Source organism: Phaeodactylum tricornutum, chromosome 1 (genome assembly GCF_000150955.2).
Source record: "Phaeodactylum tricornutum CCAP 1055/1 chromosome 1, whole genome shotgun sequence".
Lineage (NCBI taxonomy): Eukaryota > Bacillariophyta > Bacillariophyceae > Surirellales > Neidiaceae > Phaeodactylum > Phaeodactylum tricornutum.
This window is the reverse complement of record NC_011669.1, coordinates 1,003,896-1,031,321: the sequence shown is the minus strand read 5'-3', so window position 1 is coordinate 1,031,321 and position 27,426 is coordinate 1,003,896. Positions and strand designations below refer to the sequence as shown.

Sequence of the window (27,426 nt, the reverse complement as noted above, 5' to 3'; positions counted from 1 at the left end):
CACGCAAAATTGGACCAAATCGAACACGACAGTAGTAAAGAAAAGCAGAGATTTATTGCGTTAAGAAATTAGATATTGGTACAACAGGAATCTATAAAGTCCATAAAAGTGATGGCCTGTTGGTCTCCTTGTCTAAAGCCGGCCGTACGTGTGCTTGTAAACGTTTGTGTGTTTATGTGTGAAAGCGTGTGTCGCACTAAATCCAGCCCGAGTTACTCGTTTGACCAATGGTGTGTTCCGCTTTGTCGATCGCCGCTCTCGTCTGTATTGCGGCGGCGTGGTTCGCTGGCAGTTGCGTTTTCTGCCACTTTTTTACCGTCTTCCAGCACTGGAGGGCCTCTTCGTACTGAGCCTCGCTGGCGTATAAGTGCCCGATCAAACCCGTCGTCTCCACAGCCGAGGCCGACTGCGGTCCAAACCGACTGTTTTGCGAACGCAAGCAACCCTGCAGAATCTGTACGGCCTTTTGGACGTGACGCGTTTTTACCTTGGCCAACGCCAGGTTCGTGAGACCGTTCAATACGATGTCGTGATCCTTACGAAAGACCGTTGTTTGCAGCAAAAGCGCTTCTTCGTACACGAAATAGGCCAAGTCGTAATCCTGTCGTTCCAAATACAGTTTGCCGATATTGGAGAGCGTCGTGGCGGCGTCAAATACGATCGACTCGCGTCGGATGGGTCCGTCCAGCCAGCGCCGCAAAATTTCGAGCGCGGTGGTGAAACTCGGCAACGCGGCGGTCAAATCGCGTTGTAGAAAGCGTACGACGCCAATATTATTGAGAATTTTGGCCCGTACAAGGTCGGCAACTGGTGGTACCATGTCTAGGGCCTTCTCGAGCGCAACCAAGGCTTCGTCAAACCGACCCAGTGCGACGAGCGCGACGCTTTGGCGGACGATCGAAACCACCAAGTCAGGATGGCGTTTGGGCAAATAGCGGGATCGTTCCTTGACGGCGAGCGTAAAATTTTCCAGTGCACGTTCGTACTGACCGCGCCACATTTCCACAATACCGATATTGTGCAAAACGGTGCCCTTGAGAAAGCGCAGGTTCTGGTCTTCGATCAGATTTAGTCCCTTGAGGAGTCGCGCAAAGATTGCTAGAGCGCTTTCGAATTGTCCCTTGGCCAAGGGTCCAGCGGCAATTTCCTGAATCACGACCAAGTGGGCGCGATTGGCAATCACGAAAGTGTCTTCGTCCACATCGATGGGGATGGAACAGTCGGAAATCAGATTGAGCAGGGGATCATCGTCGTCTTTCGGAACCTTATCTAAATTGGTCATATTGGTGGGTTGCGGTTCGCTACCCCATAGAGAGTCCCACAGTTTGTAACTGGGCCAGCGCACGCTGCCGTCTTCGGAAGCTTCGAATTCGTCCGTGTCGGCTGGCTGCAATCCTGGCAGCGATTGACTGCGGTATACAGTGCTAGAACTTGCGAAAGATGAAGCGTCCGTTGGTCGTTGTTCCACACGGACACTCCATCGATCCTCGCCGCCGGGAATGAATCCTTCCAATATAATTTCGGGAGCAGACCGTCCAGCGGACGTCCAGAGCATCTCGGCCACAATTCGCGGCGCCGTTTGGTACAAACTCTGTCCGGTGACGGAGTACGTCGGAAAGGTCCAGTCGGCCGGTAGCGCCGTATCGGCGGGTAAAGTGATTAGTCCGGCCCCACCCAAGGCTAAAATGTCGAGGCCGTCCAGACGTCCACAAATGGACTGGTCTTCGAAGGCTTGTGCTGGTGTCGTGGTTTCGATCGCGTTACTCGTCACGGCGACGGACGCCGACCTTGGACGTCGGGAATAGGTAACGGCATCGTCCGCACTACGAACGCGACGTCGATTGGCGATCGGATCATCGGTGTTTACCCGTTCCGCCGAGTCGGTGGACTTGGAGGACAATCGGGGAGCACCGGGATCGTCCGGTGCCGTCTTGACGCCCACGAGACGTTTGAGTTTAGACCAACGCGTTTTGGAATTCTTCTTGTCGTGCGGATGATTGCGACTCTCGCGTCCAGCTTTGGTGCGGTTGGAGACGTTGACCGTGTCGTGACTTGCTTGCGTGTACTGCGAAACGACAGAGCGCACGCCTTCGACGGTAGCGTTGTCGGACGCGATCGAACTGCGGTCTGGGGATTTCTTGGATCGTACCCGCGGCATGAGATGGAAGCGAATGAGCTTGCGGGAAGTTGAGGACTTGTGAATACTTTTGTACGAGCCACGATTCGTGAGCGTCCGAACGTGCTCTTCGTGCGACACTTCGACGTCGGACAAGTCGCCGTGGTTGCTGTCGTCGTCGGAAACCTCGGAAATGGATGCTTGCGGACGAGAAGAGGTCATTCTTTGTGTTTTGTGCATTGTTCGGTCGGTATCAACTTCCAAAGCAATGTATGGATATAGCTGTAGCGTAGCAATGATCCACTCACTCTTTGGATAATGTGATTGAATGCTAGTGCACGCAATTCGGGTCACGTGTTGTTTGTAAGGATCGTACCTACCTAACTGGAATGCAACTCTACTGGACTGTGAGACCGGTTTGCTGTTTTATTTCCTGGCACGGACTGTGACAAGGGAAAACCCCATCCGTGTATGAAACGAGTAGGGGGTTGCGGGGTAGATGGGGTGGGAAAGTCCCTTCCGGATCCCAATCGGATGTGTTCGCCGGTGCGGGTCAGAGACCCGAAACGTCCGTCGATCGACCCTTGAGGTCTGGTTCGTGTGGGAAGGATGGTAGTTTTGGTCGGAGAGGGAGACACACGAAAGCAGTCGTGGGTACAGGATCCGAGACATACACCTAAACCAAGTTTCTCATTGGGCCTTTCAAATTCTGTGTATTCTTATAGTGAATTCCAGCACATGATAGGATACGATTTAGATTTCTAACGGAAATTCTCAAAATCATGCGAACACATGTATTAGAAAGATCCGGGTTTAGTTCACTGGTATCGATATATTTTTGCATATTAGGGAAAACCTGGGGCATCGCGTTTACATAAATTCAAAATAAAAAGAGTCAATAATGAAAAGGTAACATTGGCCGTTCTGTGTTGCTTAGTACTTATTTCCATCGCAGCGAGGTCGTTGAAAATATTATCCGAGTTCGCAAAAGTGGATTTTTATTTAAGTAAAATAAGCGGTGGCAGTAATCTGACGAACTTATCTTTTTGTCGCCTAGGCGATTTGAACGCGAGCCTGCGCAAATGAAGCTTATCACTTAGCTTTCATGCTATCTATTTCAACAGGGACAACGGTCAAAAGTCATATTTCCTGAAATAAAATCGTAATTCTGCCTTCTCAAACTCGGACAATTTTGAGCGGGATTGTCGGTAGTTTTTGTATCGGCTTCACCTCTCACTCTCTAGAGCAAAGATGCACCACAAACACAGTTGACTGAAAGAAAGCAGAAACAGCGACGGCACGACGCAAAGTCAAGGGGACGGGAAAATGTTTTGCTCTAGAGGATGGAAGACCGTCCTGGCGTTCTGCACGTTGGTCTGTATTTCGCTCTTGCAAAAATCGCTTACTAGCGATATCAGGGGATCATCAAAGTCGACTTCTTTGCGGGGCGAAACTATCTCGTCGGCTTCTTGCGTCCGGGGGAAATGTACGGGTAACATCCAAGTGCCGCCAGCGTCTAGAAAACGGGACAAAATGCACACACAAAAGAAGCTAAAAACTTCCGCTGCGGCTATGACGTACAACACACTCTGCGAATACGTTGGATCCCAATCCGCAATCAGCTTGTGGACACAGTATGCCGACCGGATCCTACAGGAAAGTCGACTTTCTGTAGATCTAGACTTTAGCCAACGCAACATGATGCTGGAAATGCTTGACATGATATCACCTCGACTGCCGGACTCCCTTCAAGCCACAACACGAGATTGGGCTACCGTGAAACGTATTCTGGAACAAGGATGGGACCGATACCAATACTTGCAACAAATCAAAACATTTGATCAGGCTTCGTATACCGCAGACGAGCCTCGCATCATTCAGGTTCTTGTTGTTGGGGGGTCCGTGACTCAGGGAAACAACTGCTTTGCAATCAAGGGAGGTCACGGAAGGCACTGTGCCTGGGCAACTCGGCTGGAGTCTCTTGTCAATGGACTTGCTGGAGGACTACTCATAAAGGTCCACAATCGGGCTCTGGGGGGAGTCAATACAAAAATAGGTCAAGCTATCTGGGAATACGGGACTTCTCCGGATGATGATTTCTATCCAGATATTGTCATCAATGGGCATTCCACAAACGACGCAGGTTTGACCACACGCAAAGGTGGTCGCGACGCTGTCTCTGAAATGGCTCAGTCCTTTGTTCGTTCGGTGATGAGCGAGAAATCATGCTCAAAGCGACCGCTTCTCATCTGGCTAGACGACTACCTTGGTAATACCGTCAACAAGATCAAGGAGATCACAATTTTATCTCAAGAGATTCAAGTTTTGGCAAGCTACTACGGCTTTTCGTTTGTATCGTTTGCCAACGTTGTACGGGATTGGGTGTATGGGGACACTCACGGCACACTGTTTTCACCGCAATGGTATTCTGAGGATGGAAACTTTGTTGGAGAGCTACATCCTGGGCAAGGTATGCACTTGGCAACGTCCTGGATCATGGCTTACCACATGCTCAACTTAGCTACCAGGCACTGTTCCATTGAGGCATGGGGCAAACAAGCATTAGTTAGACAAGACGAGTCACGCAAGACTAGCGGCCACACTACGATAGAAGAAAATGCTTACTATCAGCCCTCGCCGACAGGTCTTCCACCCATGCTCACCAACAATTTACGTCTGGAGGAGGTCACCAAAGCATGGCAGGCAGATGCAGAAGATCGCGAGAGTTCTCTTGGGCCATGTTCCCAAGGAAATGCCTCGCAATGCGTCTTTTCCTGGATCAATGGTTTGGCAAGTAATGAAACCAGCTCTAGTATTCAAAATGTGTTTGCTCCGTTTTTAAAGCGTCAAGGAAAATGGAGTATTGGCAAAGTTTCAAATCGCCACAAGTTTGGCTGGGTCCCGGCTGAGCAAGGATCGGAGCTTTTGTTGGAGTTCCGCAATTTGACCCAGCCAGTTGGCAAGGTGACTCTTTTTCCTATGAAGAGCTACGGAGAGAAATGGAGTAATTCAAATGCAAAAATACGATTTCTGAGCAAGGCTGATGGGGCTACAACATGGTCAGAGTTGACCTCAGTGGATGTTTCTGGGGTCCACAAAAGGAGCACAAGTGAGACCTATGTGGTAGGTGTTGAGATGCCATCAAGAGTTCCTGCACATTCCACTTTTAGAATGAGCATGAAGTTAACCAGCGGTGGTACCTTCAAACTAATGGGGCTAACGGTTTGTGGGTAAATCAAATTATTGAAAACAATCGGGGCATACAGGCGTGTACTGTGTAGAAGCGCAATTGACCAGAGTTTCATTCCATATATGGACTCAAGGGGTACTCAGAGAGGTATGGCAAGGGGCACTTCTGTAGTTGTTAAATTTCCTTGCAATTGGGTTCCTTACGTTTGCTTTTGTAGATAGAATGTGTACGGTTAAAATTGTTTTCGGTGGTTTCTGTAATTACTGACAGTGACAGTGACTGACTGTATGACTGGAGCACGCTATCTATCATTATACAGTGGAAGTACTTCCCAGCAGTAGTCGCCCTACCCTTAAAACTCAGCAAACCTCACCCAAAAATTGACAGTGAACTGCATTGTCCAAAGGACAACCACAGCATGCCACAGCAAACGCGTGTATTGGGCCGGAAGCCCGCACATTCGTCGTCCAATATTCGACGATAATGATAAAATTGTTCGGTGCACTGGCCTTCTTGACAGGTTCTACTAGTGCGGGATTCTTCCCATCGGCGCCATTGCGCCTTTTGGTGCACACAATCAGTCGGCCCTCGACAGCCAAACCAACCCCTCTGCTACGCGCTCAATTAACCACGAAGGACGATCCGGTAGCAAAAACATCAAGCGTTTCGTCTCAAGAATGTGCGGAGTATGCGCTTTTTGGAATGGGATGTTTCTGGAAACCCCAAGAAGCATTTCTGGCTACACCCGGAGTCTTACAGGCTACGGCTGGGTACGCCAACGCGACACAGTCCACATCGGTCGACCAACCGTCCTACTTGACCGTCTGTAACGGCGACGGTCATACCGAAGCCGTCCTGGTCAAGTACGACCCCAATGTTGTGGCGTACTGCCAACTGCTGCGGGTTTTTTGGCAAAATCACGACGCTTCGCAGATTTCCGCAAAGATGCAGTACCAGAGCGTGCTCTGGCCCCTGTCGCCAACCCAACAAGCGACTGCTCAGGCTGACGCCGCACGGGCTACCGAAGCCTACCGCGAACAGTCATTGGCTCCAGTACGCACGATTGTGGTGGATCGGGTAGTGCCTACTACCAACACCTTTACGCCGGCGGAAAGCATACACCAGCGATTTTGGTCCAAGACCGCCGTCAAGATATCCATCTACCTGGCCGCCACCCTGATTGGTGTGTCCAACATCAAAGAGCGGGAACCGATACTAGACAGTCTTATAATCAAACCAATACTGGGATTGGTTGCTGTCTGGTTGCTCTGGGAGGTACGTCTATAATCCATGTCGTGAATCTGATCGGTCGCTCATTGTGGAACCGATTAACGCAAAACACCTTTTCTGCCTTTGTTTTACGTTCTGGTCCAAGCAGGTGGTTGAACTGGCTGTTTCGGCAGCGAGGTCTTTTGGATGGAGTCCACTCCGCCCAATAGACGAGGCCGATCGTTTGAATACATAGCCTTGGCCTCACAACCCTACACGAATGTAGAAAAGATCTAACTTTCCTGTTAAGCCGATGCCTCTCCGAGTATTTGTAAATAGAGCTCGGCAACTTAATAAGTTAACAAAGTTGGGAAGTTTTCATTTCACGAGGGGGGGCAACCAACTGAAAATCTTATGTATCTGTAAGCTCGACGCCAAACAAAATTTCAGATGACAAAGTTTCATAAGGTTATGTGGAAATAGGAGATCACAACGAAACTGCGCCCTGAGTTTGCACAGCGCGTGACCATTCAATCCCTCCAAGTCGACCGGGGATATTCTATGGAACTCCGAACGCCGTTTTCTTTCTGCGCCGTATAACTCGTCGAAAACAGACCCTGACGCCTCCTCATAAACCCTCCAAAAGTCGAACAAACCAAAGTAAAATTTTGGTTGTTGTTGGTGAGTATAAAAAGCCCTAAGTGACTGAGTGAAGATTGATCATAAGCCACGTGCAATTGCTCGTATTCCGTTTGGGGAACATGCGATCGTATGATGGGTCCAGGCTGGCGGTGCTGGTCGCGGTTCTGTGCCGGATGCCAACATTGTCGCTTGCATTCACCGTCCCTCTTCCGACACGGGGGGTGAGGTGCGTGCGGATAGGACCTCTTCCGGTGGTGACAACCGGAATGAAAGACGACGGAGTGTCGGTAGACCGCTCAACGACGAGAGTCTACCGCAACTATAAAGAGTGTATTAGAGGTTTCCGTATCTTCTTCTCACCGTGTCCCCTTTTTTTTATTCGTAACAGACCGGGACAACAACTTTTCAGCTCATACGCAACATCAACATCAAATCTTAAAATGTCAGCGATTGGATTCGTTGGTCTCGGCATTATGGGAGAGGGCATGGCAGCCCGTCTCTTGTCGGAAGGTGTAGCTGGATCGGATGACAAGCCGTTGGTAATCTGGAACCGCACTGGTTCCAAGTGCCAGGCCTTGGTCGAAAAGTTTCCTAGCATGAAGGTGATCGTAAAGGATACGGCCCGTGAAGTGGTGCAGGAATGTGGTATCACGTATTGCATGCTTTCCACGCCGGAAGCCAGCAAAGCGGTCTTCGAAGGGGATGACGGAGTGCTCGCCGGTGTGACGGAGGGAAAGTCTATCGTGGACTGCGCCACTCTGGCGGAGCTCGATATGCAGCGCATGAGTGAAGCTGTCATGGCAAAGGCAGGGTAAGTGGTGGAGAGAAGTCGGGCTTCTTGCACGCTCACCGATCTCTTCACTGACGAACTCGTTACTCCATCTCTCAGACGTTTCTTGGAAGCCCCAGTGTCTGGTTCCAAAGGTCCCGCTGCAACTGGAGCGCTCATATTTCTGTGTGCCGGTTCGGAAGAGCTGTTTTCGGAAATTGTGGACAACGGTTTTAAAGCCATGGGTAAAGCCAGCCACTTTTTTGGTGCCGAGGTAGGAGCAGGAACTCGCGCCAAGCTGGTGGTTAATAGCTTGATGGGGACGATGCTGGCTGCCTTTGGTGAAGGCCTCGCCTTGTCTGAAGCAGTTGGCTTAGATCCCGTCAAGATGATTGAAGTGATTGGCCAAGGGGCTATCCAGAATCCCATGTTCAACTTGAAGGGACCTAAAATGGTAACGCGAGATCACGGCCCGAACTTTCCGTTAAAGCACGCGCACAAGGACATGGCCCTAGCGTCGGAAATGGCCAAACGTGCCGGAGTAGAGTACTCTGTCATGGACACTGCCGAAAGTCTCTACCGCTCGGCGCGAGAGGATATTGATCTCCGCGTTGCCGATGAAGATTTTAGCGCCGTGTTTGAGCGTATTCACAAAGTCTCAAACAACGAATTTTCTAACAAGCGAATGAAAAAGGAGTAATGAAGTATAAATAAATGAATTGAGCATGGCCCATACTGGCGAGCATACTTATTTATCTTGGTTCTGATGAATTTCAAGTAGTTGCAATCAAGAAAATTACGTGCTGTAGATACGGTTCAAGGTCGTTTCCAGTGATTCGAGGGTCAAGCCGTAAGTCTGGGCCTCAGCGCTTGTATCACCTCCATTGGTACCACGCTGTGGCTCCCCGAGAAGATGGTGTCCAAACGCAGCATAGTACAATCCCAGCTCTCCGTCCAAACCCTTTTGCAAAAGATCTTTTTCTAAAAGGAGGGCGGATTCAGGATTTATATATTCCAGTGCCAAATCTCTCCCAGTAGCCTTTTCGAGTAAGGCTAGGGCATCTCTCCATGACATAGTGTCGCCCTGCATTGAAAGTGTCCCGCCTTTCTTATATGTTGGGTCAGCCAAGGCCTTTGCAAGAACGTACCCAATATCCGATCGGAGTGTGAAGGACACTTTTCCGCTTCCATCACCAATCACACGCGCCTTGCTCTCCTCGAGGTCAACCAAGAAAGAAAAAATGAAGTCCGAGAACATGCCAGTGAAAACAATCAGGGTGGGGAGATTGATTTCTTTGGCAACCTCAAGAACTGCATTCTTTACAGCCAAAAGAGGAAACGAATTTCCCCAGCGACGAAAATCCAATCCAAACTGCGAAGGGACAAACAAGGTTGCACCATTTTTCTTGGCTGCCTTGATGACAGCAGACTCCACAGCGACCAGGTCGTTACCGCTGATTGTAGACACAACGGTCCTGGCCCCTTTTAAGGACACCTCTAGAAAAGCGTGATCACTAAAATCAACAGACACAACCGTCCAACCCGTTCCTCGCAGTAAAAGTGCTTCAATACCATCGATGGAAGTTGGACGAACCAGGGCTACATAAGCAGAAAAACCTTCGGCCGAGCGGAGTCCTTTTGCTATCGCTTGGCCAAGACTACCTGTGCCACCAACAAGGAATAGAGAGTTGCTTGTCATGGCAGTTACGCGTTGGGGCATACTCTCGGTGGTTTGTGAGACAACTAGAGTTCATCTTTGAATTCATCCTCTAGCAGCAGTCCGGGGAAGCTGTGGTTCAATGATGTTCCAAATATCACATCCGATGCAATAGAACGTTCGATGAGGTTCACGGGTTCATTGAGGTTCGCGGATTGGAATGAAAACTGCGTGGACAGGAGGGTGGTCGACAACGCGAACCTTATCTAGCTATGAAGCGTGTAATGCTGTCAAGATTGGCATTCAAGTGTGACACGTCCGGCAGAAAGCGACATGTCGCATAAAGAGGTTTGAAAGGAGCAAGCTCTCATCTCGAGCAGAATTTATTAGAGAAATTCGCTAAATGGGTGCTGGGACCATGCCAAATCCACTAAATGGGTGCTTAACCACTGCACGTGCCTTTTTCATTGAATAAAATGTATCACTTAAAAGGAAAATTTGCTTTGAAAACATATCATGAATAAATGCATACCAAAAAGGTTGAGATGGCAACACACAATCATCAAATCAGGCCCTGTCAGAATAATGTTGTGTTTGTTTGTTGACCAGAAATTGGAACACCAACACAATCCACACACAAACATTGAAGTAATCATGAAGCTTGCTGTCAGTCAGATATTCTCATCATTTGATGCCCTTCAAGCTGCCTGGTTCAACCACAACCAAGTAGTCCAAAAGCACTACAGAATATTGGAGAACAAGCCAACAAAGTGCTACAAAGCCAACTGCATACATGCACTCAGAACACACTGGAAAAATGTAGAATTGGTCTGTCAATGCCATCTCTATGCATTGCCTGTAAGAGGAGAGTATCATTTGTTGACTGGACAGTGGAAAGTTACTTCATATCACGGTATCCATATGTGCTCTGACAGTGAATTGCATTGGAAGAGAAACTACAAAGCTTCCGTATCAATACAGGCCAATGGGGAGTGTTACAGTACACCACCTTGCGGCATGTCCCTCAGACAGCTTCACCTTGGTAAGGAAAGTGTAAGTGTGAGCCAATCCAATGGAGCAGCGCTTACGTATCTTGTATGGAGTTTGTGTTGGCCTTATTGCGCAAATCTACCATAATTGAGTTACCCTGTTGTGGTTTACCTCCTTGCAACATGTCTTGTGGAAATTATTCACTACACACGGATGTCGCAAGTGTGAATTAAAACTATGCACATGGAGTTAAAGAGGCATGCACAGAAGTGATACCAAAGCCTTGTTCCGTGGCCACGTGGACTCACAATAATTGAAGCGTTTCTACAATTGCTATGTTTCCCAAGCCGCATGTGCTTAGTCTCCACTTGTCGGTTTACACAACCAAGATGGACTGGGATATAATTGGAACATCAAAAATACAATTGAAGCAATAAAGGGGCTATCACAAGACATAGCGTGGGACTGAAGAAGAACAGCTACTCACCATAGGTTTTGTGCATGGGACTCATAGTTCTGGAGGTATATATACATGTGGGAGAAAGATTGTCTATTGAGATAATGGAAGGTGTGGAAGATCAGTGATGAGCTGGCACTTTGTGGGATTGTTCACTGGACTGAACAACAGATTGACTAGTTTGTAGCATGTAATCTTCCACTCATTGTTTTAGAAATTCTTTGATCCAAATTGCATTCTATGCATAGGTCCTTGCATCTGCTGTCTAACCCGTGGGGAGCATCGTCAGCAAGTGAGTTTTACAGTCCCTAAGCTTGCTTAGGTGTATTGCAGGTTGTTTCTCATAATTACCACCTTTGTTTACCACACACTGTCATAACAGTGATCCGTCTTTGGTTGAGCTTTGGTAGTACTCCGTAACAGAGTGTCTCTGCTCCTCTTGCAGGATATATCCCCAGCCTTAATAGGCGCACTGGTTCTGCAAAGCAAATTTGAGATATTGCACACAGGTCTAGTGGGATACACATAAGGAAGTCCCAGGCCCACAATCTTGTAACCACCAAGCAACAGGATGGAGTGCATATACACATTGGACAATACTTCTTACTAAAGTCGTACTTCAGAAGATTGACTACATCAGACCCACAAGGCACATTTTTGCTACATACACTTGAAAGTACCTGGCAGTGTGAATGTCCACAATTTTACTGCTGTTATGTCTCCTTTTCCTTCTCAAAGCATGCATGGAAAGAAGGCCCTATTTGTGTTATTACAAGTGATGGAACATCTATCACAACTCATGTCTTCAAGCATACAATCTTGCTTGCAGTTACACATGATGGAAACAATCAACTTGTCTTCTCACCTATGCTGTCTGTAAATTGAGAATGAGGACAATTGGACTTGGTTTGGCAGACAGCTTCAGAATGATTTTGGTGGGGTCAAAGCTTTCTTGGCAGATTATGACAAAGGGATTCAGAGCTCTTCTTTCCAGGCTGTTATTGCTTCAATGGGTGTAAAATTTGGTCAATGTCTCAGGCACATGATTGGGAATGTGCATGGTCATGGAGTGAAACGCAAGATACCAGACATTGTCTCTACAGCAGTGTACAACTTAGCAAAATGTCAAACAAAGAAGGCATATGAACAATCTCTCCTAAACCTCCAGCATCTTGATGAAGAAGTTGCAATTTGGTTTGAAGAAAGAAAAGATCAATTTGCTACATTTTTATTCTTGCAAGAGAACAAGCCTTGCTACAGTTACTCAACAATGCTGATGAGCAAATCAATAGTGTTTTGAAGAGCTGAGACAGCAACCTATTCTTGACCAACTTATTGGACTCTCTAAGCGGATGATCAAAAAACATATTGAGTGCTGTGAGACATCTAAGAAATGGATTGAATACGGATGTACATTGACAGATTTTGTTACATAGTACAACCAATGTATGTACAAAAGACAGGAATAATGCAATGTTGACAATACCTGGTAAATGCAAGTGGGCATTATTACAAACAACCTGTGATACACCTAAGCGGACTTAGGGACTGTAAAACTCAGCTTGTTTACAATGCTCCCCACAGGTTAGACAGTGGATACAAGGACCTATGCTAATGTAATATTTGGATCAATGAATTTCTAAAACAATGAGAGGAAGATTATTCTACTACTAGTCCATGAGAATTGGCCTGTCCATACAAATGGAAGACCTCTTACCATGTGCCAGATAATCTTACTCCCACATAGAGTAATACCTTTCCTAGATATAAATGCCACACAGAACCACTTGGTGAGTAACCAATCCTGCTTGTCACTCTCCTTGTAGTTTGTGGGACTGTGTCCTATTCTCCATCCTTGAGTTCAACTCCCATGGCTTCCAATATGGGACAACCCTGATCATACCGTGATAAGTTCTACCTGCTTACGAGTGTATTTGTAGAATACGACGAAAGAGTAGAAGTTGGGGGGAAAGCCTCGTAGAGGCTCCGATTGTTTTAATCGGTAGGTTTTTAGATTGAGATTGTGAGACTAAAATATAGATTCCAAAATGAAACCTTTTGTGTTGGAAACAGAATGTACGAACGTAGAAACCCCGTAGCCAATGTACTGGCTATCGAACCATTGACATAGTTTTTGTCGAGATGATTGGATCACCTATGTGATCGCCAAACCATCGAGTTCGGATGGTGCCAACAGTATCTGTTGACAACTTTCATCTAGGGAAACCGTATGGTAATCAGGAATATTTCGTTCCTAGCATATCAGGTTTGATAAGACGAGTCGTCTTATACGCCTCATGCAACGGAACCAGAGTTGTGTATGTTGCAAACATTTGGGTGCATAACGCAAATATTTGGTTTCCTATGAGACGCTTCGTATTTTCCTCCGGCATGCCACACACGGGTAATGAACCCGACGAGGACAGTCGTCTGGCCACTGCGTCTGTCCTACGACAGAGCCAGGAAAAAGGAAATGGCAACGAGGCCAAGATCTAGAGCTAGTGAATCCTAGATAGATGTCCAACAAACAATGCTAAGGCTAAGCAATTCTATCTACAACGTAGTATCAAATTGTAGCATTGTGTGGCTATAATTTATCAACCGTGTATACATTGGGTTGTACAATAAGGCCAACATAAAGGAAACAGTCTCAACATGATTCCCACCTTGACTCACACTTCCATGGACAGTGTTAGACGCCTCTTGTCCCAGAGACATGTTGCCTTGGTGTATATCATGACAGATTTTGCCCAAAAAAGCATACCTCATGCATGGAAGAGGCAGCCAAGCAAAAAGTTGTGATTTTTCATCACAAGAAGACCTTGTGGAGAGCCCAGGTTTCTCACTTCCAAAACAATGCTGTTACATCTACTAGGGATGTGGAGGTAGATACAGAAACATTCAGAGTCCACTGCCCATGCAAATACAAGAATGAGTATGGATGCCCTTGTTTCCATAGCATGGCTCTAATCATAGTATGGATGCCCTTGTTTCCATAGCATGGCTCTAATCATGTGTGCAGGACTAGCACCCAATGACAAAAGATGGTACAGTCCATTGTTTCACTCTAGCACATATGGGCAGATGTACAGTTGTGAGATTCCATCTATTTCACTCCTGGGACGCTTGGCAGTAGAGGAGCTCCTTGGAATATCTGGGTTTGAAATCCTTTTTGTTGAAAATGCTTCTCTGTGACCCAAGTGGTGTAAGCTCCCCGGCGTCTCATCCTTTCCAAAAAATATGTTCATGAAATAAGAAAATATGGCAACATGTCTTAGCGCAAGCCAGCCCAAGTTGTCGACTTAGCAAGTTGGCCGGCCTAAGACATTGACTTAGCAAGTTAGCCATGCTTATACTGACTTTTGACCGTGATATCACTAACAATAAAATCGCTTTATTAAACGATGTCTTAGGCTGGCTGACTTGCTAAGTCAAGAATAAACAATGTCTTAGGCTGGCTGACTTGCTATGTTGACATTTTAGGCTGGCTGACTCAATTTCAGGATTAAAATTGTTGAGACATGTCCAAATCCGACGGATTTGATAAGTCTATCGGAAATGGGCGAGGAAAACCGCTATTTCGGCCTCTGCGACATGAAAAAATCGCTATTTCGGCCAAATCTGAAAATTTCTAAGTACTTTTGATTGAGCGCGAAACGGCTTTTAAGTAAAATTGTCAATTAAAAAAAATCAAATGCTTGGTGTATGCTCTGTATATAATATAGCGGAGGTATCGCGCTGGCATGGATGAGCTGCTTCCAACCCATGAACCGGGGACGGACTTCACAAAACTCTTTCCAGTCAGAAGTCCCAATCCGGGGACTGGGATTGAGCTTGCAGCCAATAAATTGTTGTATAGAACTCTGCTGGAGTCTCAACCGTTGGCATGCCCAGAAAAATTGTAGAAAGCTCTACCCTACATCGCCCAACTCCACTGCTCTCATTCCGACTTTGCACCAATCCAAACTCAAAAGGAAATTGAGAAACCGTGACGTGCCAAGCTGCTGCAAGCGCAACGCATTGAAGCAGAAAGGCAACGCCAAAGGCTCAAAAAGCAACGTCGCAAAGAAGCAGCGCGTGCCCGGGAAAATGACGCCACCATTGCAGCAGCAACTGCCAAGGCAGTGTCCCCTTCCCCCGGGGACAACAATGTATTCACCCTTTTCTGATCAATTGTTTGTTCCTACTCGCGCAACGGCTCCCCTATTATTGCAACACCCAATGGAAATGAGACCCCGACACCACACGCAAACCAACCGGCAACATCTCCATCCAATAATGTTGTACAAGTGACTGTGACGCCTAGTCCCATTATGCGCATAGCAGACTTGGCAAATCATCTGTCACCATCCACTCTGCACATCTTGGCAATTCCCCCATCAACCCCTATGGTGACTGCCATCCAGGCTCCAGTGTCTCTGGAAAAGTCCTCCACTCCCCCCCCCCCCCCCCCCCCCCCAAACTGGAACTAGTCGTCCGTATCCTTTGACCCTACCACAAGCGTGGCAACCATCATATCCCCTCAATTTTTTGGTCACTGTTGTGAATGGAGCTATTGGTTCCGAGTAGCCTTGGTACCTATGGCAAACTCCAGTCCTACAGCACCACCCCAGCAATTTCACTCTCCCTATGGCCAGCATTTGTAAAATTCCAATGCAGACATCACCAGTCTTCGCGTTGGCAGGTTCAGAAACTTTGCCTATGGAATTTTTGTTCCCTCCGTTTGCCATACCGTTCTGGAATTACAACTTTGCACCGTTTTCACCAATCCTAAGTGGAGCAACGGCACCTTTGCCCTCCAACCCCCATCACCACTCACTCCACACTTGTCATCTCATCCACTCTTACCAAACACAAACACAATAAAACTTTCTCAAAGCGTCCAAGCCGCCACGGTGCTGGCAAAGACCAACAGTGAGTCCGACGCCAGCTGGGGAGACCGTCAATCCGAGTACTTGATATCATATCCATAAATTCCTCGATACCGTTCACCTCTGACGCCACCTTCTCTTCCAATTTGTGATTATCACCTGCTTTCCAGCTGTTGCACCAGGAACTTGGCACATTCATGGGGACTTTTCACCAAGTCTGCTCTTAATTTGTCAAAAATGTGAATGCGCATATCCATTGATGCGGTATGCCAACCAATTTACCCTTTGACGGGAGATCCCTGTACTAGTTCACAGGGAAAAATGTTCCAGGATACTTGGAATAGACACCAAGAAAGAATGCCGAAGGCAAATCAAAGTAACAACAATACGGAATCGCTGTCGTTGCAGCGAGGACAAAGCACGGGATTTCCGATGACTATCTGCCAAAAAAGCTTCCGGTCATGTGTTCGTTGTTTCCCCAAGACTCGCCAACAGTGAAGGAAAGTCAACTCCATCCACATATCTCCAATACGCCAGTACTAGAACTACAAGAGGGAGTGCGAAATTTGCGAGTGCAGCCCCGATAGGTCCACCAAATTCATTCTCGAACGCTGCTGCTGCAGGGTATTGTTGCTTGGGAACAGCCGTTGTAAGTGGCTTGTGCTATACTCTTCCGACCCCTTTCTAAGTGTCAAAGGCAACTTTTTATTCTTGTGTAACAAAATCTATCTCAAAAGCCAACAGTAAGTTTTCTTCCCTATTCACGTCTCGTACTGTTTCCCATCTTATTTGACTGCAAGGTCGTCCATCCCGTCAGTCTACATACTCTACCCGAGTGCACTGTCAGTTGCGGCTACTAAAAGAAGAGACATTTGCAGAGTGGCGTTCATTCAAAAGACTGGTGGTGTATCCACACTTAACGTGTATTCGTTGTTTAAAACTCCTGGGCTACAGATTGTTCTCTGTATGCGTGGGTAAAGTGTTCACAGTCAACTGCTGTCCTCTCTAGACTGATTAAAGCTTGAAGGGTTGGAAGCAGCTCATCCATGCCAGCGCGATACCTCTGCTATATCATATACAGAGCATTCACCAAGCATTGGATTATTTTCTAATTGCTAAATTTACTTACCAGCCGTTTCGCGCTCAATCTAAAGTACTTAGAAATTTTCAGATGCGGCCGAAATAGCGATTTTTTCATGTCGCAGAGGCCGAAATAGCGGTTTTCCTCGAAATTGGCTGACTGACTGGCTTGCTAAGACATGTCGCCGTCTTTTCTTATTTCTTGAACAGATAATTTTGGAAAGGATGAGACGCCGGGGAGCTTACACCACTAGAAGTTTCCACTTTTTCCCATCCCTTTTCAGTTCGCGAATTTTCTCAAGAAATATTCACCGGGTTTCAAAAATCTGAACTGGTCTGTCCTCCGTCAGACATTGAAGTTGTCCATCGAATTGTGAAAGTATGTTCGGCCGTGGATATTCTTGTAACGGAAATGACGTGTGAAGACGAACAAGAGACTCGACGTGGTCGATCTTGTAAGCTTATTCTAAAGCAACCGCGTGTAAATATGTGTCATTCTCAACCAATGAAAAGTAGTCCCGAGCAAGAAATCCTACTTTCAGTACACAGGACTAACGCGAAAAGACTTAGTTTCCTCCAATCCGATCACGGCCAAGTGTGCAAGACTGACGTGCTAGGCCGTTGGACGCCATACCATGTTGCGTATATACTGATTGAACCGCATTTGGATTCCGAATCCGACCGTGGCTCACGAAAACGCTACGCACACGAGAACCAAGGCTCTGGACTTTCAGAAGGAACTAACACAACAACCTTCATTTCTTCAGTTTCACATTCTTTTAGAGAACGCTAACCAAAAATTTCAAAAGTTTCAACCTCAACAGGCAATAGATATCACAGTATGACGCTCAAGAGCCTGCGAAAAGGATCGTCTGATGCTGCTCTAGCATCTATTCGGTACGTGCTGATCTGTTGGAACTAACACGGTTGCGTTGGCAACCCTCTTGGCATTCCGTGTAACCGTCTTTAAGGATTCTTTTTTAGTTGGTTGCCTGATATTAATAAGTGCCGCATGCAGTTTTGAATCGTTCGGTTTTGCGATATTTTCTCACTCGTGTGTTTGTCAACGACAGGGAAGAGGCCACAAAAGATTGCAGTCATGCAACCCTGTCGGCTTCGATGTTGGAAGCTTGGACTTCGCTACCTACGGGAGTGAGATCCGCGTTGGTGCTCGTGGAAACGACATCATCGGCTTCAACTTCTCGGTCCAATCGAATGAGTTCCACCTCTCTTTCTAGTTTTACCTCCACGACCTCCTCCGACGACAGTGGTGAGGACAAGACAGCATCCAGCTCGGAAGAATTCACTGAAACGAATTCTTCCACCGGCACTACTATTGTACTGAAACCACTGGAACGGGCACCGAAGAATGTATTTTCCTTCTCCAAGAATCTCACCAAGGAAACAACCAATGTGGAGAAGACTCCCGCTGCACTGGTGACTACCAAGACAACCGTTCTAACACAGACCCGCGGATGGCGAAATATCTTCACGTTGCCCATTTCCTATGACGTCAACGTGATCCCCTATGGTACAATTCTGGATCCTGCCAATCCTCAGCTCCTGGAGGCGACTGGATATCATCCGGAAGGATACAATCGTCGGTTTGCCGTAATTGACGAGGCAATCGATATTCTACACGGCTCGAAGATTCGTGGGTACTTCGAAGCGCATGGGATTGAACTTACCGCGTCTGTGCTGCCCGGTGGGGAACCTGCGAAGCGACCTACCGCCGTGGACCAAATTCTTGACGACTTGTGCGCTTACAAGCTCCGCCGTCGGGAGCCATTCTTAGCTATCGGAGGCGGTTGTTTGTTAGACATTGCCGGTATGGCAGCTTGTCTCTACAGACGTGGTGTCCCCTTCGTTCGGGTCCCTACCACACTGCTGTCTATTGTGGACGCTAGCGTAGGAGTGAAAAATGGTGTCGACTTTTGCTGCCGTGCGACCGACGAGACGTACAAAAACAGAATTGGATCGTTCTATGCACCCTCGTCCTGTTTATTGGATCCGGCCTTCATTGCTTCTCAAGATAAACGCAACATTTGCAATGGCTTTGGCGAAATCGTCAAGCTAGCCCTCGTTCGTAGCGTCGATTTGTTTGAATTGCTAGAAACCCATGGTGCCGCTTTGGTCGAATCTAGGTTTCAAGTCACAGACAACATACCCGCTAACGTTGGTACCCGAATTATCGATTTGTCCATTCAAATCATGCTGGAAGAACTCGGTCCCAATCTTTGGGAGACTACACTAGAACGCTGTGTTGACTACGGGCACACCTTTTCCAAGCTACTTGAAATGGTCCCCGGTGCAGATATTATGCACGGTGAAGCCGTCAACGTAGACGGTTTTTTCTGTTGCATTTTGAGCTATTTACGTGGCTACATTCCCCGTGAAACAGTCCAGCGCGTGCTGAATTGTATGCAAAGTTTGGCTTTGCCGACCCATTCGGCTGATCTGAATCCGACTTTGGCCTGGCAGAGCTGCAAAGATGCGGTAGAGCACCGTCATGGAGAACAGCGTATTCCATTGATTACAGAAATTGGAGAAAGTATCTGTGTCAGTGATATAACGCAAGAAGAACTAAGTCGGGCTCTGGACGTATGGAAGGAGTTTGAGCCGTAGGAGCGGCATGCATTCTGCTGCTTGTACTACAACTATTACTTTGGGAATGGAAACAACGCAAACCTATGCCGCATCGGGATAGGTTTCGCCATACACAGCGCTATGACTCCTATTTTGCAACTTCCTCCCGTATCACTATACTTTCCGAAACTCTTTTTTCCTTGCTTTGGTGGAAAGAGTACACTGTGTTGAAAAAGACTAACTATAAATGGGAGAATTCATGTTTTACCTTTTAACATCTTTTAAAGTATCGAATTATGTATAAAAATATTGCGTCACTTTGCCCTTTACAACCTTGCTTTCTTGTTGGGTTGTCCATCATCATCCAATTCCGCAATCCCTGATTCGTTGGGTCTCTTTGCACTGTTTGTGGACGGTTCGGCATCGCTATCTTCATCAGTGTCTCCAAACAAGTCATTGCTTGTTGCAGGCGGCTCTTTTTTGCTCTCCTCGCTTGTGGGCTTGGTCGCTCCGTACGCAACCTCGATGTCGTCTTCATCGCTATCTCCAAACAAATCCATGCTCGTGATTGCAGCTTTGGTAGCGTCTGGCTTGACGGTCCCTTTCCTGTCCTCGTCATTACCACTCTGGTCGTCATCGCTATCTCCAAACAAATCCTTAGTTGAAGAGGTCGACTTTTCTAGACCTCCAATTCCCTTCGTTTCGTTCGGTAGAGAATCGACTATTTCGCTGTCATCGTCGGAATCATCGAACAAACCGTGACCATTGGTTGCTTGGTGATTGTCGTCTTCCACCACAAGCCCGACTTCGTCCGCGGTCATTTCATCCTTTCGGCCTCGAGCCCGCTTTTCCTTTTCTGATTGCTTAGTCTCCTTCTCTTCGCGCCAATTAGATTGCAGCTCTTCTACCTGTTTCATTTTGGCCTCTGCCTTTTGATCCTTTTCTTCTTGGAGCTTGTGGGCATCCATTGCAGCCTGGTCCATTCTGAGTCTCTCTTTGATTGTCGCCTCTTCAGCGGCCAGCCGGCGAATTTCACGCTCCACTTCGGCCTCCTTGGCACGTTTTCGTTCGTCTTCTAAATGAGATTGTGCACTTAAAATGTTAGCCTTGCAGTGTTTCACGAAATCTTGCAACGTCGTTGAGGAAATATTGACCTTTTTTCCGTCGGCCTTGTCCTTGACAATCTGTTCCACAATCTGAAAACTTTCTTCCAGTCCTCGTAAGGCTTCCTCGACTTCCTCGACAGATCGGGGGATATTACGTGTCAGTTTTTGTAAAACACAATTGGCTGCCTGCAGCTTGGTCATGCAGAGATTGTATTTGAGTACGAGATCTTGCTTGCTGCCTTTGCCAATGGCCAGATTCAAATGCTGCATAGCTTCTCTATATCTCCCGTCAGCTGGCGCTGCACTCGAATCATTGGCCAGTTCGGTATGCCGGGCCCAATCAAAAAAGGCAAAAGCTATATACAGCAACACGCTGACCACGTCATCCACCCTGCTCTTGGCCGTAGTAGGCGTCGTCCCGTCTTCCGTCCGCTTCATATAGTTCGTGTACATTTGGAGAGCTTCCGGATGTTTCTTCTGAGCCAAAAAAATGTGGCCGAGATTCAACAGGGCATCAGGAATACTGTCTCCACTGACTTCACGGACGCGATTGAAGACTTCCTTGGCCTTAAAAATTTCAGCTTTTTCCGCTAGCACAGTGCCAATCCCGTTGGCCGCATAGGCGTTGGCTGGATCCTTGGCGAGGATGCGGCGATAATAGTCGGCTGCATACTGTAAATGCTTATCGTACCGTTTGTCCTCGTTCACGTGCAGGTTTGCGAAATAAATGTTACCCAAACTGAGTGAAGCGTATGCATCAACATTGGGGATCTTCTTGGAAAGAAGGCCATCAAAAACGGACTGTGCTGGCGCCCAATCGCAAAGTGAAAGATGAAGATTTCCAACCAGCGTCAAGACTTCAGGATTACCAGGTGCAGTACTAGCCGCAATCTTGAGCCATTCTGAACCTTCTTTCAATGATCCACAGTCCACAGCAATGCATGCTAGACGTAAATAGCTATTGACATAGGCCGGATTTCGCTTCAGAATGGCTTTGTGAATCTCAATCGCTGCGACAGTCCGCCCAGTGGCTTCGTGGAGCCGAGCTATATTGAAAGCAACAGTGATTGCTTCTGGTATCGAGAGAAGATTGTTCTCGCGAACAACCAAGAGAGGCGCCTTCTTGGAGTCAGTATCCATTGGATCGTATTCGTCAGCCAGCTCGAGCACAATAGCACCGTCTCTGCTCTCCCAACTCACTACCTTGGTTTCAAATCCGTCTCCCAAGGAGACTCGATCCCCTTTCGACAATATTCCCGCAACGTCCGCCTCGAGTACATCCAGTACTTTGACGAAGGTTTTACTGTGTCTATCAAGCACTTCCACCAAGAGATTGGAATTGACAAATGCGTTAAACATGGCGTTGTCCACGTGTCGAATTCTTCCTCTTTCAGGGCCATCCGCTAGCTGAAAAACGGCGGCTCCTTTAAACCCATCCTCGTCCAAGACAGCTAGCGCACGTCGGTACATGTCCAGCGCTTCGTCGTGCCTCTTCAGTTCGTGGCATAGGACACCGCAATTGGCGTAGATCTCGTACGACACTTTCGTGGTTTTTCGCTCCATTAACAGCAACGCTTTCTTGTACCGCTCGAGGGATTTGACGTTGTTATTTTCGTACTTTTGTAACGCCATGGCTTCCAACACTACCAAATCGGTATTGAGGGGATCAAGTTCGGTTGCTTTGCGCAAATGCATCAACCCTTCCTCCACTTGCTTGCCGGACCGTGCTTCCAGCAATCCCAACAATGCCAATGCGTCCGTCGCGTTGGACGCCGTCGCCAACACTTGCTGCAGCTGTTTCTTGGCTGCGCTATAGTCTTCCTTCACAATTAATGTTTGTGCCAATCCAAACCGCGCCGGGGTCAAGGCTGGCGCCAGTTTACAGGCCTTTTCGTAAAATTTGAGGGCGTGGTCGGTTTCCCCTCGCACATGGTAGACCCGCGCGAGGAAGAATAGAGATTCGGCCTGCATGGACTGAACGTTGGTACTACCGTAGGCTCCTTTCGCCAAGGCAATTACGCGATCGTAGTCCTTCTTCCAGACCTTGAGGCCAGTCGCGGAGCCTTCGCTCCAACTGTCGGTAACGGTAAACGTCGAAGCCGTGTTGTTGTTACTATCGTCCTCAACATCTTGAACGGTGGTTTCAAACTTGGTTCCGATCCGTATACGTTCTCCCGGTTCCAAGGGCACGGCTTGCGACGGCATTTGAACCAACTGCGATCCTTTGGTCACTTCCACCGTGCCGTTCACAGGAGTCCATTTCCAAAAGTAGTGATTCGCCAAATGATTCTGCACCATGGCGTTTTCGTGATTGAGTAGATTGGCCATGGACATGACGCGGATCGCTTCTTCCATTTTGGCGGCGTAGTCTTTGTCCGACACGTCGACGCTGGCCATATCGAGAATGGCCGTACCGACCATGGCTTCCACATTTTCTGGATCAATGGCGGTGGCTCGTCGAAAGGCTGCTTTGGCGCGGTCGACTTGTCCGAGTGCGTAGGAGGCGAGTCCGAATCCTACGCGGGAGGCGGCCCCACTGGCATGGGGGTACTTTCGGAGCGCTTGTCCGTACGCCGTTTGCGCCGCGGTGTAGTCTCCTTGAGCAAAAGACACGGCAGCCGTGCCGAGCAAGGCCGGCAAAACGGGGCCACATTGCTTCAAGGTGGTTTGGAAGAAAAATGTCGCCTGATCGTGTTTTCCTTGCCACAAATTGAGCATACCGCGGCCAATCCAGGTCATGGGAAAGAAGGGATCAATCTTTCCCGCTTGGGTAAACTTTTGATCGGCCTGTTGGCGAGCTTCATCGAGGACGTTGGAACGTTTGGCGGTGTTGCCGGAAGTGGCATCGGCGGCTCCGTTACTGGACAAGTGTGCAATCCCGGTCGCGGCGAGAATGCGCACGCGTTCCGTCTTGTCCACGTCGTTGCTTGGTGTCGTTGTTGTTGTAGCAGCGGTGGTGTCGCAGGCTTCTTCCAGAATGGTCAAGCTCTCGCGGTTCTTTTTTTGTACCATATAGTGCCATCCGGCGTCGGCCCAAGTCGACAGTTCGGCCGATTCGTCCTTCAACACATGCAGGAGTGTCGAGACGGGGGTATCTCTCATTTCTTCCGGAAATATTTCAATGAATCGCGCATGGTGCAGACTGTCGTTGTCGGGAAATTGGATGGATGATCGAATGGGGATATGGAACGAAGGCATAACGGGTTCGTCGTCGGCATCGTTAGGTTCCACCGGAGTGGGGGATACCGGTGTGGCGGACATCCGGGAAAGGGCAACCAATTACGCACCAAAAAAGTGAATAATCGTGTGATCAGAGCCTGGGTGGGGAGCTTACGTCCATGCCGGTGGGTAAGGAACAACGTGACACGAGACGAAACGTGAGGTACGCTCGTTCGAGACGACAGTGAAACTTGTACACCAAGACGACAATCGCTATCGATACCGATGCCACTCCCTACCTACCGGCTTTCCTTGCTACCGACACTATAGTGCAGTCAGTAGTGTCCGCCTGCCTGCCGTCGTTGGTTCGGTTCCGTTGCTCTACTGCGTTGCGAGACACGTATCTGTCGTCTGTGGTAGGTCCGAATATGTAGAATTCGGAATTTCCACTCTATCACTATCCGTGTTTTCCAAATGTGAACCGATAAGGCTGGTGTGGGTACCTAGGTAGTTACACACAACCCTCTCGGCCCCAAAGACTAGGGTTCGCTTGACCAGACTTTTTGCCCCCGCAGCAAGTGCCGCTACTGCTTTTGGTACCGAAAAGATGTACGGGACGGGGGACACTCACAGTCACATCACGGACACACCACACAATATACACACAGCTACCTACTCACCAACCAAAAACGTTTTTTGGAACACCAACGACGCGGAGCTTCCATTGGTTCGCCTCATTCGATTGAACGACCCGACCTTTGCAGTGAGTGACATGAGTGCATCTTCCTCCACCCTGATGCGTCGTCTTGGTAGCGTAACTAGGATCCGACGATCGACCTCCGTGCGCCCCACTACCATCCACACCGCCGCTATCGTGGCGGTCCCCTACCAGAATGCCAACCCACAAAGTCCCCCTACTACCACTGCACGAATAGGACCAATCCGCGAATTCAGTACAGCCCACGCCACCGATGCCGTTACTAACAGCGACACAGCGGAACGTAATAGTGGTAGTGCCGCAGCTCCGGAGAATGCCACGCCTACCGGCGAACTCTTTCGCCAGAACGGTGGTGCCGCCAAACACATTGGCCCCACTCTGGTCGGTCAAAAGGCCGAAATCGTCCGCGTCTTTGGTCCCCGCTCCAATGCCGACGCCATGTTGACCTGCGGGGGTCCCGTATTGGCGGCCCACGCTTCCTTCGATCCAGAGTACGAGCGCGCCCGACACTGGATACGCCATCACGCCGTCGGACCCGCCGTCCTCAGCCCCGTACTCATCGCCGGTTTGACCGGTGCTCTCGTGGAAGCCGTCTTCCCACAAGCCGTCCCTCTCACACAGTCCATGACTACACGCCGACCTCTCATTGTCGGAGTTTCCGTGGTGGCGCAAATTACCGTCGCCCAGGTTTCCGAAGGACCGGATCCCGAGAGTACAACGGCCGAGGGACTCGAAACGCCGCGGTCCGAAAACGGCCGGGCTCCGCAACAACAACAACACGCAGGCAAGGGATACACGGTGCATTTGGATACGCGAGTGCTGCGCGTACGGGACGACGCCGTTATTGCGGAAGGGACGCACTGTATATGGATTCCGGATTATTTGCGGATGTAAATCACCGTTAATGAATTGTACGAGTACCACCATCCGTATGTGTATGTGCGTAGTCCATCCGTGCATGCATGCATGAATACGAGCATAATGACGGTCCGTACGTACCGTACCTGGCAATTGCTGCAACTAGTCCTCAAGGTATCCGTTGCCGAGTGACGTAAAGTAGGTCGCAAAAGAGTGCTCTAGACTCCTTTGTAGCGGACGTCTCGTCTCACGGATCCGCGTGTATCAAGATGAGCATGTTTCCTCTACCTTTGATTACTCTAATACTATCTGTAAATCTCATTGTCGGCGGGAAAGGGAATTCCAACAAAAAGCGCGCTTATCCTGCTGCTTTATACACGCAAGACCAATGGCACCGTACGAGGCCAAACCACCTTTTTCCGTGGTATCTTCCCCAAGACTTCTTCGACCGCATCTTTACGCCTCTTCCAGATCCGGAAGATCGTCGTCTTCTCCGCCTTCCTCGTCATCGTCGTCATCACCCATATCATCATCACCTCCTCCAAACATGGAAGGATCCATACCGCCGCCTGCGCCACCCATTTGCAACTGTTTCATTAGGCTTTCCATATCGGCGCCGCCTCCCATGCCACCCATACCTCCCATGCCTCCCATTCCACCCATACCTGGTGGCATACCTCCCATACCCATACCGCCTTCCAAAGCGGACGTATCGAAGCCTTCGTCCTCCTCGTCTTCGTCAACGTAACGATCCCAATCAATCTTGACTTGGTTTTTCTCCAAGGCCTTGTCTTTCAGAAGACGGGGCCAAAACTCCTCCCGATCCTCTTCGTGCTTCATCACGTGCATCTGGATCGAGCGAGGGAGAACTTTGTAGGTCGAATCCTTGGCGTCGACCTTCTTGAAAAATTCAATGTTGACTTCGTAGCTCTTATCACCCGATGTGCCCTTGAATTTCAGTGTCTGGTCTTCGAGATTAATTGTTTCATCCTTGACGTCTGTCGCACAATAAGACCCATCCAGTTGGCAGTTGGAAGCACCACAAAGGTCGATAACAAGGTCAAAGTGGAAATTGAGGAATTTGTGTGTGAGTCAGTAAAGTTGCGGGCTCGGCTATACACACATTGTACACTGGGCATAGCGCTATGGAACACTATCGAAAACAGTAATTGCTGAACACATTCCACAGACTGTAAACAAGTAACATGCGCGGTTGTTACCGGGACGGAATAGACGAGGACGACGCACCGGGCAAGGCAATGGTCAAATAGAGAGAATCGGAACGCTGGGCCCATTTAATGGGAGCAGTATTGTTGATATTGGCGTCGGACATGATTGTAGTGTAAACGTCGACTCGTAAGGACGAAGTGGCTGTTGGCAAGTTTCTTACTAGTAACGATCGCGATTGAGTCCTTCGGCTACACGTGTGCAAGGGTCGAAACAGATAGGGCAATGCAACGTAAAACGAGCTTGGTTGGTCGACGGGTCGCTGCGGATTGGGACTGTGGGGAATACGCGGTAACTCTGGTCCAACACGTGCCGTCGTTCACGTACATAGTTTTTGAGCGGCTGGGAAAGAAGCGCTTCGATCTTTCGGACGGCCGAGCCACATTGCATCATTCTGATTGGCTCCGGAGTGCTTTTCGTGTGTCTCTATACTAAGTGTAAGCATAACATAATGTTTGCTGCGTGTATAATCGATATACCACCAGCAAGTAGAAAACTCCCGCCAAAAACCTTCCCGGCGAATGAGTTCGAGATTCTTCGTTCTTACCTACTGTTAACTCGAATGTGGGATGCCAAGATGGCAGCTCACTTTTTGAAGGCCATCGCCATGAACAGACACGACACGCAACAGTTCAGCAATATCGGCAGCGTAGATAAAAAGCAGAGAAGATAAAACTCGTGAATGTAGTGTACGTGCGCCTACGTTGAGATGTGATGCACAGCAAAGAGATGGCAGCTCTTTTTGGTCTATTGGTTCTTGACAAAGAACACTATGGTATCCCTTGCTTCTT

General features: G+C 48.4%; 8 protein-coding genes across 8 annotated transcripts; 4 read left to right on the top strand and 4 right to left on the bottom strand.

Moving 5' to 3' along the window:
• Nucleotides 1-40: 40 nt before the first annotated feature.
• On the bottom strand, nucleotides 41-2,338 carry PHATRDRAFT_42762 (predicted protein; the record flags this gene model as incomplete). The annotated part of the gene is made up of 1 exon (XM_002176672.1): nucleotides 41-2,338. The coding sequence occupies one exon, from the start codon at nucleotides 2,336-2,338 to the stop codon at nucleotides 197-199; it is 2,142 nt and encodes a 713-aa protein (XP_002176708.1). The 3' UTR covers nucleotides 41-196.
• Nucleotides 2,339-5,996: 3,658 nt separating this feature from the next.
• On the top strand, nucleotides 5,997-6,245 carry PHATRDRAFT_8993 (predicted protein; the record flags this gene model as incomplete). The annotated part of the gene is made up of 1 exon (XM_002177168.1): nucleotides 5,997-6,245. A coding segment is annotated over one exon (249 nt), but the record flags the coding sequence as incomplete, so codon positions are not given.
• A 919-nt stretch (nucleotides 6,246-7,164) lies between these two features.
• PHATRDRAFT_17487 (oxidoreductase) lies at nucleotides 7,165-8,661 on the top strand. Its single transcript, XM_002177167.1, has 3 exons — nucleotides 7,165-7,196; nucleotides 7,546-7,968; nucleotides 8,047-8,661. Exons 2-3 carry the CDS (start codon nucleotides 7,598-7,600, stop codon nucleotides 8,624-8,626), a joined length of 951 nt encoding a protein of 316 aa, XP_002177203.1. The 5' UTR covers nucleotides 7,165-7,196; nucleotides 7,546-7,597; the 3' UTR covers nucleotides 8,627-8,661.
• A 61-nt stretch (nucleotides 8,662-8,722) lies between these two features.
• PHATRDRAFT_31822 (predicted protein) lies at nucleotides 8,723-9,646 on the bottom strand (the record flags this gene model as incomplete). Its single annotated transcript, XM_002176671.1, has 1 exon — nucleotides 8,723-9,646. The coding sequence occupies one exon, from the start codon at nucleotides 9,644-9,646 to the stop codon at nucleotides 8,723-8,725; it is 924 nt and encodes a 307-aa protein (XP_002176707.1).
• Nucleotides 9,647-18,676: 9,030 nt separating this feature from the next.
• PHATRDRAFT_8772 (predicted protein) lies at nucleotides 18,677-19,606 on the top strand (the record flags this gene model as incomplete). The annotated part of the gene is made up of 1 exon (XM_002177166.1): nucleotides 18,677-19,606. A coding segment is annotated over one exon (930 nt), but the record flags the coding sequence as incomplete, so codon positions are not given.
• A 227-nt stretch (nucleotides 19,607-19,833) lies between these two features.
• Nucleotides 19,834-23,934, bottom strand: PHATRDRAFT_42758 (predicted protein; the record flags this gene model as incomplete). The annotated part of the gene is made up of 1 exon (XM_002176670.1): nucleotides 19,834-23,934. One exon carries the CDS (start codon nucleotides 23,932-23,934, stop codon nucleotides 19,894-19,896), a length of 4,041 nt encoding a protein of 1,346 aa, XP_002176706.1. The 3' UTR covers nucleotides 19,834-19,893.
• A 670-nt stretch (nucleotides 23,935-24,604) lies between these two features.
• PHATRDRAFT_31819 (predicted protein) lies at nucleotides 24,605-25,444 on the top strand (the record flags this gene model as incomplete). Its single annotated transcript, XM_002177165.1, has 1 exon — nucleotides 24,605-25,444. The coding sequence occupies one exon, from the start codon at nucleotides 24,605-24,607 to the stop codon at nucleotides 25,442-25,444; it is 840 nt and encodes a 279-aa protein (XP_002177201.1).
• Nucleotides 25,445-25,673: 229 nt separating this feature from the next.
• PHATRDRAFT_42757 (predicted protein) lies at nucleotides 25,674-26,848 on the bottom strand. The gene is made up of 2 exons (XM_002176669.1): nucleotides 26,657-26,848; nucleotides 25,674-26,406 (listed from the first exon to the last, which is right to left on the bottom strand). The coding sequence occupies exons 1-2, from the start codon at nucleotides 26,739-26,741 to the stop codon at nucleotides 25,865-25,867; spliced, it is 627 nt and encodes a 208-aa protein (XP_002176705.1). The 5' UTR covers nucleotides 26,742-26,848; the 3' UTR covers nucleotides 25,674-25,864.
• Nucleotides 26,849-27,426: the final 578 nt, after the last annotated feature.

What these genes read in the sequence shown, in the direction of transcription:
- PHATRDRAFT_17487 (XM_002177167.1), top strand. Translation starts at nt 7,598, where the DNA reads ATGTCAGCGATTGGATTCGTTGGTCTCGGCATTATGGGAGAGGGCATG. An exon ending in GCTGTCATGGCAAAGGCAGG is followed by an intron (nt 7,969 to 8,046) that starts GTAAGTGGTGGA and finishes TCCATCTCTCAG; the next exon opens with ACGTTTCTTGGAAGCCCCAG.
- PHATRDRAFT_42757 (XM_002176669.1), bottom strand. Translation starts at nt 26,741, where the DNA reads ATGTCCGACGCCAATATCAACAATACTGCTCCCATTAAATGGGCCCAG. An exon ending in TTTGACCATTGCCTTGCCCG is followed by an intron (nt 26,407 to 26,656) that starts GTGCGTCGTCCT and finishes ATTGTGCGACAG; the next exon opens with ACGTCAAGGATGAAACAATT.